At 49.2% G+C, this 13,861-nt stretch overlaps 1 protein-coding gene across 5 annotated transcripts in view; it reads right to left on the minus strand.

Annotated features, from left to right (window-relative positions):
- Window positions 1–13,861, minus strand: part of LOC142575859 (uncharacterized) — a 408,749-nt gene that overhangs the window by 129,762 nt on the left and 265,126 nt on the right. For 3 of the 5 annotated variants that reach the window (XM_075685564.1, XM_075685565.1, XM_075685562.1), the window contains 2 exons: window positions 5,674–5,700; window positions 4,680–4,706 (listed from right to left, as the gene is read on the minus strand). In XM_075685564.1, coding sequence (XP_075541679.1) covers window positions 4,680–4,706; window positions 5,674–5,700 — 54 coding nt within the window. The remainder of the gene's footprint in view (window positions 1–4,679; window positions 4,707–5,673; window positions 5,701–13,861) is intronic. The other 2 variants (XM_075685567.1, XM_075685563.1) reach the window with 1 other exon arrangement.

Consider the following 13,861-nt stretch of genomic DNA (forward strand, 5'->3'; position numbering starts at 1 on the left):
TACGGCCAGCGTAAGCAGTGAAATCGTATAGAGCTGAACTATGCGAAATACCTACGTTTCGGCGACTAGCTAGACGAAAACCAGAGAGAGAGAGAGAGAGAGAGAGAGAGAGAGAGAGAGAGGGAGGGAGGGAGGGAGGGGGAGGGGGGAAATGGGCATGCTCGGTCAATATTTAACATGAACGGGGAAGAAAGCGCTGGTAGTTAAAACAGAAAGAAAGAAAGGAAGATAAATAACTAACGGTGAGACAGACAGACACTCCTGCTCAGCCAGTAACGCAATTCTTCTGCCCTTCCGCTTCACAAAGAACAATCGGCCGTGATGGATGCGCGACACCGCGGACACGACCGCGTGCCACACAAGAAGCGCGCACGCCAACGTCCATTTGTCTGGCAAGGGAGAAACACACACACACACACACACACACACACACATAGAGAGAGAGAGAGAGAGAGAGAGAGAGAGAGAGAGAGAGAGAGAGAGAGAGAGAGAGAGAGAGAGAGAGAGAGAGAGAGAGAGAGAGAGAGAGAGAGAGAGAGAGACTTATTCCAAGGAAAGCAGTGAGGTGGGCCTGGGCTAGCACGGTCTAGCCTACTACGCTGCTCGAGGGGGGGGAAACATAACGGGACATAAAGGTGTCCCGAGGTACAATAGTGATGATGACCAGAAGAGGGGTGCACAATTGCGAAAGCAAGTTCGGCATTCTGCTGGCAACCGAGAAAGTGGGAAAATAACGCTAAGAAATGTCGTCCACGAAGCCACCGGGGTCCTAAATCGTGGCTCCGAGTCACTAATTCAAACGAAACTTCAGAAAAGGCCGTAAAGGTGAGGCTGGGCTGCAGAAGGAAGCAGAAGACACATATAGGCGTCTGTGTTCCCGAGGTGGTAATACACTACAGGTGCGCGCGCGTGACTACACGCACGCTATACATGCAAGGACAAACACACGCGCGGCCACTTGCGGCTCCAAGGAAAGAATTCCCTCCCGCACCATGGACGACGAGGACGGGTGGAACATTCGAAAACCTGCCTCTTCGATTTTCTTTTTTTTTTTTCTTCATTTTTTACGCTTCGGCCCGCGCCACCGTGGCGAGCATTTCTGCACTAGGATCGCAGTGCGATCGACTTCCATGTGCGTAACGGCGACCCGGAGTGGTCGAACAAGCGGAGACTCAACGAAAAACACAGGAATGGACCATGAATAACTCAGGCGACAAACCTGGCGCGGCCATAGGAAACGAGCGCTACGGCAAATTATTTAGCGAGGGAAGTTAAGAGCACGTGCGCATATATGATTGCCCGAGGCGCACGCTGGGCCAACAGGGTAGGTACCAGGATGAAGGCGGCGCAAACACACGTGGCTCAAGCGACGTGATGCCGTTTCACCGCATTACCTGGCGTGATCAGCTGCACGGTTACAGTACGGACAGTTTGTCATGCGAAACTGGCGGAGTTACAGTAGAGACATTCAGCACGAAAGAAAAGTGTGCTTCGGCACGAAACCATAAGGCAGGATTTTCTCCGAAAACCGCAGAGGACGGGCGGGAGGTTTTATTTTTTCATTCTCTTTAAAGGAGCATGGGATTGGGGGGAGTCCCTCGACACGGGCACCGTATCTTCGTCTTCTAACACGGACAGCCCCTAAAGAACACGGGTGCAAGCTTACAAAATGCAAAAAAAAAAAAAAAAGAAGGCTGAAAGCGTCGACAATGCTCGGTGTGTTCCACACACCTCCGGTCGCAGTCAACGGGCGTTTATTTCTGCTTATCACGCGACCTAGTCACAGCCGCCGCAAAGCACTGCACGCTCGAATAACCGGCACGCGTGACTGCCTTACGACCAAAAACGCAAGGGTTGCTCGTCAGGCGATCCAGGTGTGCAAGAACGCTAACAATTTTGCTACGCGGCGGCCAGGAAAACAAAAACGAGATTCGAGCCAGCCTTTTATGCTAACAATAGGCGAGGGAAAAAAAAAAGAGAGTTCAAACGACACTCCTAACGCCTCTGTCAGCAAACTGACGAACGAAAAACAATATGACAAGAGACGAAAAGAAACGCACAGCACGTAACGTTTCTGGGACAATAGCGAAATACGCGTGACGAGAGAAAAGTTCTCTCAGCACCCCCCCCCCCCCCTCCCAACACACACACGAAACGCGTCGCACTGCGCAGAAGGATATATTACGCAAGCATAAACGAGTGCCATAAAGAGTGCACTCTACATGCCCGCTTCTCGCATGCTCTCTAGCTGTGTTTTCTTCATTAGGGCGACCCTATTCAAATCGCGCCGGGGCGACAAAAGGGGTCCCTCTCAGCGCGCCCGCGCAGACGCCCCGAGAGAAAGGACGAGGACAATCTGCGGACGCCAGGAACAAAACAAAATAGTCCGACCCGTCGAGCACGCGACAGCAGAACAAAGGCAGAACGTGCGAACCACGACACGACGAGAGAGGGAGAGAGAGAGAACTGTATAGGTGGAAGAGAATAAAGACGCTACGGGAGAGAGAGAGAGAGAGAGAGAGAGAGAGAGAGAGAGAGAGAGAGAGAGAGAGAGAGAGAGAGAGAGAGACGCCCACACAGTGCGCACGCGCACAACATTTGCGCTGGGCGGCCATTTGCAAGTCAATAACTGCCGGCTGCGCACTCGAGCGAAGACGACGACGACAACTCGGAGCTCCGTTGGAGGGGCCCGGCCAAAAAACGCAAGTTGAAGACGGCTTCGCGAAGGGTGTCCGTCGCCGCTCTCCAGCGCCTGCATGCGCGGAAGCGGACTCGCTCGTTTTTGCATCTTCCGCCACATTCCACTTTTATTGCTTGTTACGTAGTTCCTTGAGGGTGCCGTCGATGTCTGCCCTCGACAAACTTCGCTCCCGAGAAGTTTGAAAGAAAGAAAGAAAGAATGAAAGAAGGAAAGAAAGGAACGTCGTGCATTCCGCGCAAGGACAGCCAAGGCAACGCAGACGTACACCTATAGGATATGCGCCGCTTGCGCTTCTGCGTATCGACGGTGCCAACGGGGTCGCGGAAGGTATATATAAGTGCGCGCGTATACATAGCGGATGCAACGCATGAGGTGCAAGCGCAGTTTCGCGACTGAAGAGCCAGCTGGAAGCTGTCACGCGCCGCCGATCAGATGCAGCTGGAGAGCGGGTCGGAGAATGGAGGGGAGGGGCGGAAAGGGAGGGGGGGGGCCATGCCCAATCTCACTTCAAGAACCGGCTCTGACAGGCGAAACAGTCACGCCAGCGTTGACGGGAGAGTTTCAACGCCCTCACTTATACAGCGACGACAGACGCGACTTCGCGTAAGTCCGGAACAGTGACAGCTAGAATAAAAACAAATAAAACGCAGGTATTGATATGTACACTGGTTGCAAATGTAGCGATTTTGTTTTCAGATGTTCCTTACAGAAAGGCCTCCGAAGCTTTTCCTTCACAACTCGTTTTTCCTGGCTGCTTCGACATCAACGCTGCGAGCTACAAGATTGAATATACCCTCTATGTTTATTTGCAGTTTCTTTACCCGTTTCTCTCGCTCTTTCTTCGATACAGTAGGCATGAAAGGAACTTGCACTTAGCAATGCATTCAAGCTCAAGGTTCCCAAACGGGCCTCGACTCTACGCTTTGCTTCTGAAGTAAATCTGCATAACGCTTCAACAAACGCCCTCGACGAGTCCGCCGCTGGTTTCGACGTGAGGCACTTTCAGCGTCTGTAGACGCCGCTACACTGGACTAGAAGGGTGTTTCTCTAGTGACACCTCATTGCACGTACCAGCGAAGAGCGTCAATAAATACTAGCGAGTACGCCAGTCGATGGGTGCGATGCGTGCGTGTGTAATTAGAAGCCAACAAAGACACCAAGGACAACATAGAGGAAATTGCTTGTGTTTAATAATTGAATTAAAGAAATGATACGTTAATGGCAATGAAAGGGGATGAATTCCGCTGCCAAGGTTTGTCAGTGGTGGCGCTGGCTAACACTCCCAGGGTTATTTCTAGTAGTAAAACATGAATACACAAGAAAGTGGACGGGAAAACGGCGCTGCGGCAGCTCAGTTGGTAAGAGCATCGCACGCGTAATGCGAAGACGGGGGATCGTGCCCCAACTGCGGCCAGTTGTCTTTTCATGCACCTTCGTTGAAATTAATGCACCACTTCTATAATTCAATTATTCAGCACAAGTAATTCCCGCTATGTTGTTGTCCTTGGTGTCTTTGTATCTTGGCTTGTTGTCATATGATTAACAAGAATCGCGCCCCTCGATAGCGAGCTGGGTGACATGCGTCATCACCCAGTTCAAAAGAGCATGTTCGTAGCATCATCATCGTGAGACGAGAAGGAGAACGCCGGTCGTCTCGTGAATGTGGTAGGAGTATTCATTATCGAACCGTCCCGTTATCACCATGCGTAGCCGTATGTCCGCGCTATAAAGCCTTCCGGAGAGATCGCAATTTCGACGAAAATCCGATAGCACGAACTGACGTGGCCATAGCGCAAGTTAAAATTAAACAAAAATGAAAAATAATGAAAATAGTGGCCCCATAACACGGCGTTTGGAAAACATGTCGAAACGCGGGTGGTGTACTCGTCCTCCGAAGTGGCGTGATGCGTCCACAATGGCGTCCACAGCGGCAGGCGCGGTGGGAAAGCAAAACGAGACAGGCAGAATCAACACTCACCCTTTCGCTGTCGCTCTCACTATCACACTGCGAAAGAGGGAGAGAAAGAAAAGAAAGAAATTCTGTTAGCGCAAACGTACCAAAGGTCGTGTGGTATATATATATATATATATATATATATATATATATATATATATATATATATATATATATATATATATATATACCGCTTCTTCTCATCCGACTTATACATGGTACGCACACAAAGATGACGACACAACAGAAAAAAAAAAATACAACAGAAGGGAAAACGAGCAGTGACAACCACAGAACACGAACACATCACGCACTACACATTCCTGCACACAATTGGGCGGACACACTTCTATGGCCCGTACGCATTGACTGATAATGCCCCGTATGCTCTGCGCCCCGTATGCTCTAATAGATAGTGACCTCCTTTCGCAATAGAAAACACAGCTTATGAGACAGAGAAGGTCGTGCAATGAACTACCCACAAACGCATGCACGCCGCCACCAACCGTTTTTCCCTGACCATAGCTAGTCATAGCTACACCCCTTCTTACTGAAGTCAGTGACGGATGCAGACCCAAAGCTGTCGAGAGGCTACAGATGACAACTTCGTTCCCCTGAAACCACTGTGGACAATTAACGAGTGGATAAACTTTCGTTTCTTGGAACCATTAAGGAGAGAAATGCACAAACACGTAAAGGAGCCTCCCCATTCCACACGATAGCACGGTGTAGTAACAGTTAGTTTCACAGAAGGACAGTCAATTCAAAGAAAGGAAAGGCTGCCAGCTGACGTTAGAAATACGGATAGCTATGGGCTAGTTGTCACTCAAAAATAAAAAAAAAAAAGCGCAATCCACGCCGGACCAAGAAAGTTGCACGACACAAGCGCCATTTCTCGTTATTTAGGCCACGTTCTCCTTAGGTCTCGCTATAACACGAATCTATCGTATCCTTCACACGAGAAGTATCGGGTTAGGTCCAGTGAAACACGTAGAGTTGCCCTTTATAGATAACTCACAGCGTTATGGTCCTGGCTGTCTCTGTCCTAGAACACAACATGGAGACATCATGTCGTCAGATTAACACAACCAGAGCCTAAAAAAAGAGCAACAGTTTAAATACACATCATGACGATAAATAAAATGTGCGAAAACAAACACCGCGCGGGTGCGGAGTCGTCAGTAGATAACACGAGCTTTCTAGTTTTTGTTTCGCAACTTTATCTTTTCTTCGCAATGCTGATGGCCAGCGTTTCCTCCCTTCCCCCCTTTTTTTTTATTCATTTTCATTCAGTTCTTTTTTTCCTCTCGTTTATATTTAATTCAGCATGTAAGCACGTATGTGATTGAGTGCATTCGAACACTTGGAATGTAAAACTTTACCATTTGTCTCAGTTTGCCGTTTCCTTCGTAAGAAACGCATCGGCGGCAAAACAACGAAGGCATCACTCGCCTTCCAGCTACACAGAGGCTCCACGTTGCAATTTCACAACCACCGTCAAGCAACACGAGCGGTCAGAAAGAAGAAAAAAAAGCAACACCCTAAACACGCCTTCCGTTTTCCAGTCTCCGAGAAATCCGTCGATCGCTGAAGATACAAGAGAGAAAGAGAGAGAGAGAGTAAAGGGGCCGCATAAAGAACCTGTCACAGTCGATTCTACAGAACGCATGCGAGCAGAGGCCGGATCCCCAGCCCCTGTCGCAATAAAAGGAAACAAAAAGAAGTCGACGGCCGCTATATCACCCCTCGAGCTCGGTTACATCCGTCAGGGAAGGCAGTCATTACAAGCGCGCCCGACTCGGAAGCCGCAACCTCAAGCTGCTAGAGAGATGCCCTCGAGAGAGAGAGAAAGAGAGAGGCGGGTAGTGGGGAGAAAGCCAGCAATCGGAAACCGCCCGCGTCAGGGGAGTGGGTCGTCGTCGGCAAACACGCTGTTTTTATCCCTCTCCCTCCAAGGAGAAGCTCCTTTGACATCTGCCGACAGGGGAGCAGGAGCCGCTCATGGCACGCGCATGCCCTGCCAACAGCACCGTCGTTGTTGCTGTTCTGCCACCCCCCCTCCCCCCCCCCAACTCAACGTTCAGTGCACGGCGTGTTTCACTCGGTGTTCACGGGCGATGGTTGTTCAACAGGACGTACGACGGCCGCACACAAGAGCAGACCAAAGGCATAAACAAAAGACGAAGGAACGCGATGTAGTGAAAGAGAGAAACCCAAGTGAACTGGAAGATGGAATTCACGAACAAAGGCTAACAGCGCCCAGCAGTCCAAGCTCGGGCGCATGCAGCGAGGCTACTCGAAAGAAAATAAAGAAGAAAAAAGAAACTAAAAGAAGGTGAAATAATGCATGAACGCGAAGACGCCATGTGGGACGGTATCACGGTATTATCCGGGGGGGGGGGAGTGGGGGGGGGCGCTAGATATCCGAGCTGTCGCCAGCCAAGCGAGAAGATAGAAGGAAAGAGAGCGAATCGGCAATGCTCCCAACCAACTTCTCTCCGGACGCATGAAGGGAGAAATCCGACGGCGGTAGATGGGGCCTAGAAAGAAATAACGGGCAAGCAGGGAACAACGGAATCCAAGTGACGAGAACAGTGAATGCGGGAAGCGACAAGGAACAACAGGGAATGCGACGCATCACTGTCCTGCAGATTCATCTTTGCACTTGCGTCAAACCTTCAGCTGAAGCCATCCAAAAGAGGCTGGTTTTGGAGGTGGACCAAGAAATCGGGGTGCGAAGGCATACATCATCTCAACAACCGCGGAGACGGCGAAAACACATGTACTAGGCACACGTACGGGTGAATAATAATCTCTGTGCTGAAAAGATGCGCCATATGTTAAGTTGAAGAAGTCGCACGTGTTCACCCAACTCCAAATACCTTAATTTTGCAAACTCTAATCTGAACGAAAGGTTACGACTGGCTATAGGGCTCCGTGCCGGTTCCGGCGGGCATCAATACGTACGCGTCTATCCATCCGCGTTAAGACATCCCTAACCTACGTTCGCGAAAGCTGGCTTCTCGGAATATAGGGGAGTTGTGGGGTGAAACACGCTTTAGCGGGTACCTTTATCTCTCTGGCTCCTTGCCCCATGTGAATATGTACGCCAAAAAAAAAAAAAAAAATTACTCGGTGCCTTTTACTTTGTGAAGAGGAATGACCAGCGAAGCTGCGTATGTGGGCCCCTTAACGGCGAACTTCACCTTCGCCGCGGGTCGGCTCTGCATTTCCCTATCTTAGGGATCAGCCCACGTATACGGGCAGAGCTTAACGCCTGCTTCACCTCCGCCGCGGGTCGGGTCGGCATCGCGCTATCTTTGGGATTTTTTTCTAGTGGGGAAAGTATCCCTTGACGCCCTTCGCTGTAAAAATATACTGGCTCTCCCGTAATCGAGAGTAGATCTAAGCATGAAATGGCAACCGGAAAGTAGACTGGTTGGAGATGCTACTAGAATGTTTTAGTTTGGCGTTATTACGCTCTGCTCAGCAGCTGAGCAGAGCGCAAGCGCGAATGCGCATGCGCCCTCCGCTTAGCCGCAAGCGGGCTAGCGGAGCGACAAACACGGTTAGCTTACAAGCCGCCTGAGCGCGTGCTGCGCAGAGAGTTGGCTAGCGTTGGCGTCAAAAAAGGATCGGATTGGATGCAAAAGCAAGCTCGCTGGCTATCACGTAGCGTTCCCCAAGACGGCGCTTTATTTTCCAGTGGATGAAATGGAACGGTAACGCCTTACAAGCACACGTCTAGATAGTTCATGGTCAAATAAGTTACATACATTGGTTTTACTTTGTAAAAGTGACCCATGGGTGCTTTCGTTTTCTTTCATTACCGCGAATTCGGTCAGAGGGCGCTCCAACTACGAAAGGTCCGCGCCGCTACGCTAAACGTATAACTAAAATGCAAAAGTCGCCCGCCGCTCCGCTGTGACTTAGCCGGGCAACTCGGAGCGGAGCGAACCGTAAGGACGCTCAATTAAAACACTCCACTAGCGATAATCTTAAAATGGGCGTAGCGCATGTTCGCAAAGGCACACCACACCACACCACGCCATACTGTGCATTGGTCCATTTGGACGCAAGAGTTTAATGTCACATGTATAGTGCCCTGTATCTGCCTTTTGAACGACGCTATTGGAAACGACAAATAAAACATCAGCGTACTAGAAGTTGCAGCTTGAGTGATATTGAGAACAAACATTTGGAAGAACCCGGAAGCAATATTTTTTGTAAGTTCTTAGGGACGTAACTAGCGTATGTAATGCCACCGTGATCGGTTGCCCGGATGATCTCCTTTGAGTGCCTGGATGACGGCTCTGGCTTTTGGATGAAGGTCACTTGAAGGTCGCCAACATCGGGAGCTAAAAGCATTTATTTCATGCTTAAAAACCACTCGTTTACCGCACTTCGGTTGCAAGACATTAAATCTACCAATACAATCAATGAATCATTTGGTTTCCTAGCAGAAACTCTTAATACCACACGTATACCACATATCAAACAATCTCGATAAGAATCATGTTACATTTTAAAGAGTTATTTCGCATTTTCTTTTTCAAATAAAGAGAAATTATGATTATTATTCCCTTTCATTTTCACTTATTCATGATAACATCCAAATTACTTTCAGAATTTTCGAATGCTCCCTGTTCATTTAAATCGAGCCAGCGGCTCCCCTTTCTGATTGTGAGCGTTACAGGCTCCGATGATTCGCGCGATAAAAATGACGTCACCGCGCTCGGAAATGAAGGGCGTATCGGCCACACGCCCCCGCGGCCAGATGAAGCGAGAAGCGCCGTCCACACATTCTCGCAGTGACGATACTGCGAACAAGAGACGGTGTCAAATGAAGCGCCGAGAGAGAGAGAGAGGAGGAGGAGGAGGAGGAAGCGCCAGAAAAGAAGACCCAAGATTGACGAGCCGCGTGCGCGGGGAGAGCGACAGGGAAATAAAGAATAAGAGTGGACGAGTACAAAACGGAAAACCAGACAAGAATTCCCCTGCGACAAAGCACACGCGAGGCCGCACTCTGGAAAGCATAATGTGATGAAAAAGGCCGAGAACCAAGATATCAGAAGCCGCGGGGCGGAATTGCCGGCGCAGAAAAAAACAACAAAGAAAGAAAGGAAGAAATAAATACACGAGAAACCTAAACAGCGACGGAACTTTGTACAGAGTAACGAGAACGGGAAACATAAGAAGAAGAGGGAATACAAAAAAAAAGGGGGGGAAAAAAGAACGACAGTGAAAAAGAAAGAAATGTGGCGAGGAGACCAGTTTCCTGAGCGGACGTATAGAGTAGAAAACAAACTAAGAAGAAAAACGGGGATTCGAGAAAGACAATCTCTCGCACAAATAATCGTCAAATATCCGCCGGAGCGAACAAACCTCCCGTTCCCTTTTCAGTCATCTCGTCACGCGCTCCTCGCTGCCCTTTGCTTTATTTCTTGATTTCTCGCTCTGCTTCTGCGCCAGTTCGTTCCTTTTCCGCGCCCTTCGTCTGCAGCCGCTCCTTTTTGCCCCAGCGAATCACAAAGGAATAGAAGCAGCGGGGAGAGTGGGAGTGGAATTGGGTAGGAAGAGACAGAAGAAAAAGAAAGAGGAAGAGTGAGAGAAAGACACACACGTACTCACGCACAACCGAGCAGTGAGAAACTACAAGGAAGCGCGCGCGAGGGAAAAACGAGCAAAACGGGACGAGAGGAAGACGAACTGTCGACAAACTGCGGGGTTCGAGAAATTGATTTCTGCCACCGAGACACCCCCCCCCCCTCCCCCCCGCTCGCCTTCTTTTTATTTCCGCCCCATGGGCTGCCCCGGTGGTGGTCCCCAGTCCTCCTTCGCTTCTCTGGCTCTTTTTCTTTCTTTCTTTTTCGACCTCCTTCTCCATCTCGCTATTCTACCCCGTGATTCCAATGCCTCTAGACTTTTTTTATGTTTTTGTACGTACAGCCCACACTTCGTCCTCGTGCCTTTCCATCGCCCCCTCGTCTCCTTCGGTCCTCTTTATAAATCTGGATGCCGAGTATTCGCCGCCATGTCGCTTCTCCCTCGGAAAGGAGGGACACGCGCTGATTCCTTTTGATTATCTGGGCATGACAAAAGCAGCGCTATGCGGACTCACAAGAGATTTCCATGTGCGTGCGTGGGTTCTGTTTTTCTATAAGTGAGTCCGAGTGAGTGAGTGAGTGAGTGAGTGAGTGAGTGAGTGAGTGAGTGAGTGAGTGAGTGAGTGAGTGAGTGAGTGAGTGAGTGAGTGAGTGAGTGAGTGAGTGAGTAGATGGGCTTTGCAGCACAGTAACTGTTTCTCTGAAGAGCACAGCTCAACTGCACTGTACTAGAGAGGGATGGGTGACTCGTGTAGAGCATCCGAAAGGGAAGGTGAAGGTGAGAAATAAGAAGACAGAAGGGAGGAGGCAGAAGGTGTCTAGGTGTGCGTACGCAGCATGCGGGACGAAGAATGGGCGCAGTTTTCTCGGGTGCACTAAATTCGTCAGCGAAACGATGCACGTCGCAATTACGGTCTCTGTAATGCAGTCATGCATGTTTCGATGCGTACGTTCCGAAAAAAAAAAAAAAACGTTTTATGCTTACCGCTACACTGTTGTTGGTCAAATTTTGCTGAAAGATTGCATTTTGTAGTCTACGTCGTTATGTATAGCACTTGGCACAGTGAATTTACCTGCGCTGATAAGGATGCGAGCTGCTGCCGCAACAGCGCAAGCATAAACTTGTGTCGCCGCCTGCCGTCAGCCGCAGAAAGCAGCGTTTGAGGGAGGGCAGTGACGTGTTCGCTGAACATAAGTGCAGGCAAATTTGCACTTCATTCTTAAATACCAGGCAATTAAATGCGCCAAGTGTTATGCTAAACGACGCAGACTCCAATATGCGATCTTTCAGCAAAATTTAAGCAAGAACAGTGCAGCAGTGAGCACAAAACATTTTTTTTCTCGAACGTACGCAAAAAATATGGAGGACCCTGTACGTAGCGCGCCATTGTCTTTCATCATGCATTCCAATTTACACTAGAAGCAGCGTCCATACGAAGTCTGTCGTTATGCTAATCTCTCAATTTATCATTGAACTTTGTTGCTGTCTCTAGGACACAGTTGACAAGATTTGGATTTAATGATTGAAACGACTTCCGTGCCCAAGTACCGAAAGTCTGACCGAGTTCTACTGGGACACAAACGGCTATAGACGACCCTTATAGCGGAGCAGTTTGCTCTCGACGAACCAGACGTCGCTTCCGGCGTTGCGCTGCACGTTGCCTTAGGCGAACGGGAAACAATTACTCCTTCTACACTGCTACCGTGCGATAAGCTGTCGGGAATGAAAGCGGGCGATCCCTAGCGCACTGCACTTCATTCACGCTGAAAAATGTGGAACGGTAGAGGGAAGGCTTGTGCAGCAGTTGGCTGGCAGCAGTTGGATGCAAAAATGATGACTGGCATTTTAAAGCGATACTAAAGGCAAACACTACGCCGACGTGAACTGTTTAAATAACATTCCAGAAACCTCATTCCGCTTGTCTTGTGCGAAGAAAATACTTCGTTTACGAGAAAATTGCATCTGAAGGATGCAAATACCTTTTTCGAAATTCAAATCTCCCGGCACCAAACGGGGGGGGGGGGGGCGACGTCGAATGCGCCGTCACCACCCTTCGCTGCCGTCAGTGAGTAAAACGGCACCCGACAGACGGCGGTACCGAGCTAAGACTAAGGCCAGCAAAACCAGCGCAGCACTACGCGATAACGAAACTACTGAAACGCAAAAGCGCGGGCGGTGCGGAGGCGAGCGAAAGCGAAACCTTTCGTAATTTCAGCGAGTTCTTTTTTTCATAAAATGAAACAGAACTGGACAAGCAGCATTCTATTTCGTCTTATAATACAATACAAGGATAGTTTTTTTTTTTTTTTCATCGCGTGGTTGAGTACTAGTGACAGAATTGGATTGAGGAGTGCTTTCGTCATCAGGCAAGTACTTGAATGTCCCGGGGGAGTCTCTGATCGTGTCCCGCATTTATATAAATTTCTCGGTTATTAAAGGTACACTAAATGCAAATACAAAGTCAAGCTAAAGTGATAGATTAGTGCTCGAGAATATCTAAGGCGTCAAAATTATAGCGAACAGAGCTTTAATAATCGAGAAAGCGAAGTAAATCCGGGACAGGATTATAGACTCCCCCGGGGCATTCAAACACTTGCCTGATGACCAAAGCCCTCCTCAGTTAAATCCTGTCACTAGTACTCGACTACTCGTCGCAAAAAAAGAAAAAGAAATCCTCGTATTGTATTATAAGATGAAATAAAATGCTAATTATCCACTACCATTTCATGCTCAGAAAAAATAATTCATTTAAATTACCGTTGACAACGACGCGGGCGGTCGAAAGGCTTCGTTTTCAGTCGACTCTGCGCCGCCCACGGTTTCACGTTTCAGTACTTTCCTGATCGCGTAGTGCTGCGCTCGTTTTGCTGGCTCGCGAAACTCGCACAAACTGCAAGTAGCAGAGAATTCAACTTCCATGCGATGTCGCGGGATGCCCGAACGGTCTACGCCACTTGACCAAAAAGCAGCTGCAGCGGCGAATCCGCCGCTCTGTCCTGGCTCGGTGCCGCCGTCTGTAGGGCGCCGTTTTACTCATCGACGGCAGCAGAGGGTGGTAATGGCGGATGCAACGTCACCACTCCCCCAGTTGGGTGGTGGTAGATTTGAATATCTAAAAAGGTATTAGGACCCTTCAGATACAACTTTCTCGCAAACTAAGCCTCTTCTTGGCACCAAACAAGCGTTTCGAGGTTTCTGGAATGGCATTCAAGCAGTCCACGTCGACATTGTATTTGCCTTTAGTGTCCCTTTAAGGAATGGAATGATGAATCTGTGTGGCCCAGTTCACGGCCCCCTGCTAAGAAAGGACGGCCTTTGTTCCTTCGCTCTGCACGGCTTTCCTCAAGGGGATAAAAAAAAAGGAAAACTACTCATCCGACAGCGCTGTGTCGCTAACCTCTAAACAAAGGACTTACACCGCAAGCAGTGGACGCGTCCCCACTTGATCAAACATGGGGGGCGCGCCCACGGGATCGCTGCGAAAATGGTCTATATAGTACGCAAGGAAACGCAATCCTCTTGCGTCCCCTAGCTATTTCTGATATGTTGCATACAGCTCACACGAGATGTCACACGTGTACTGATTTGTCATTCGCATG

The sequence above is a fragment of the Dermacentor variabilis genome, chromosome 3, assembly GCF_050947875.1.
Source record: "Dermacentor variabilis isolate Ectoservices chromosome 3, ASM5094787v1, whole genome shotgun sequence".
NCBI classification, from domain to species: Eukaryota; Metazoa; Arthropoda; class Arachnida; order Ixodida; family Ixodidae; genus Dermacentor; species Dermacentor variabilis.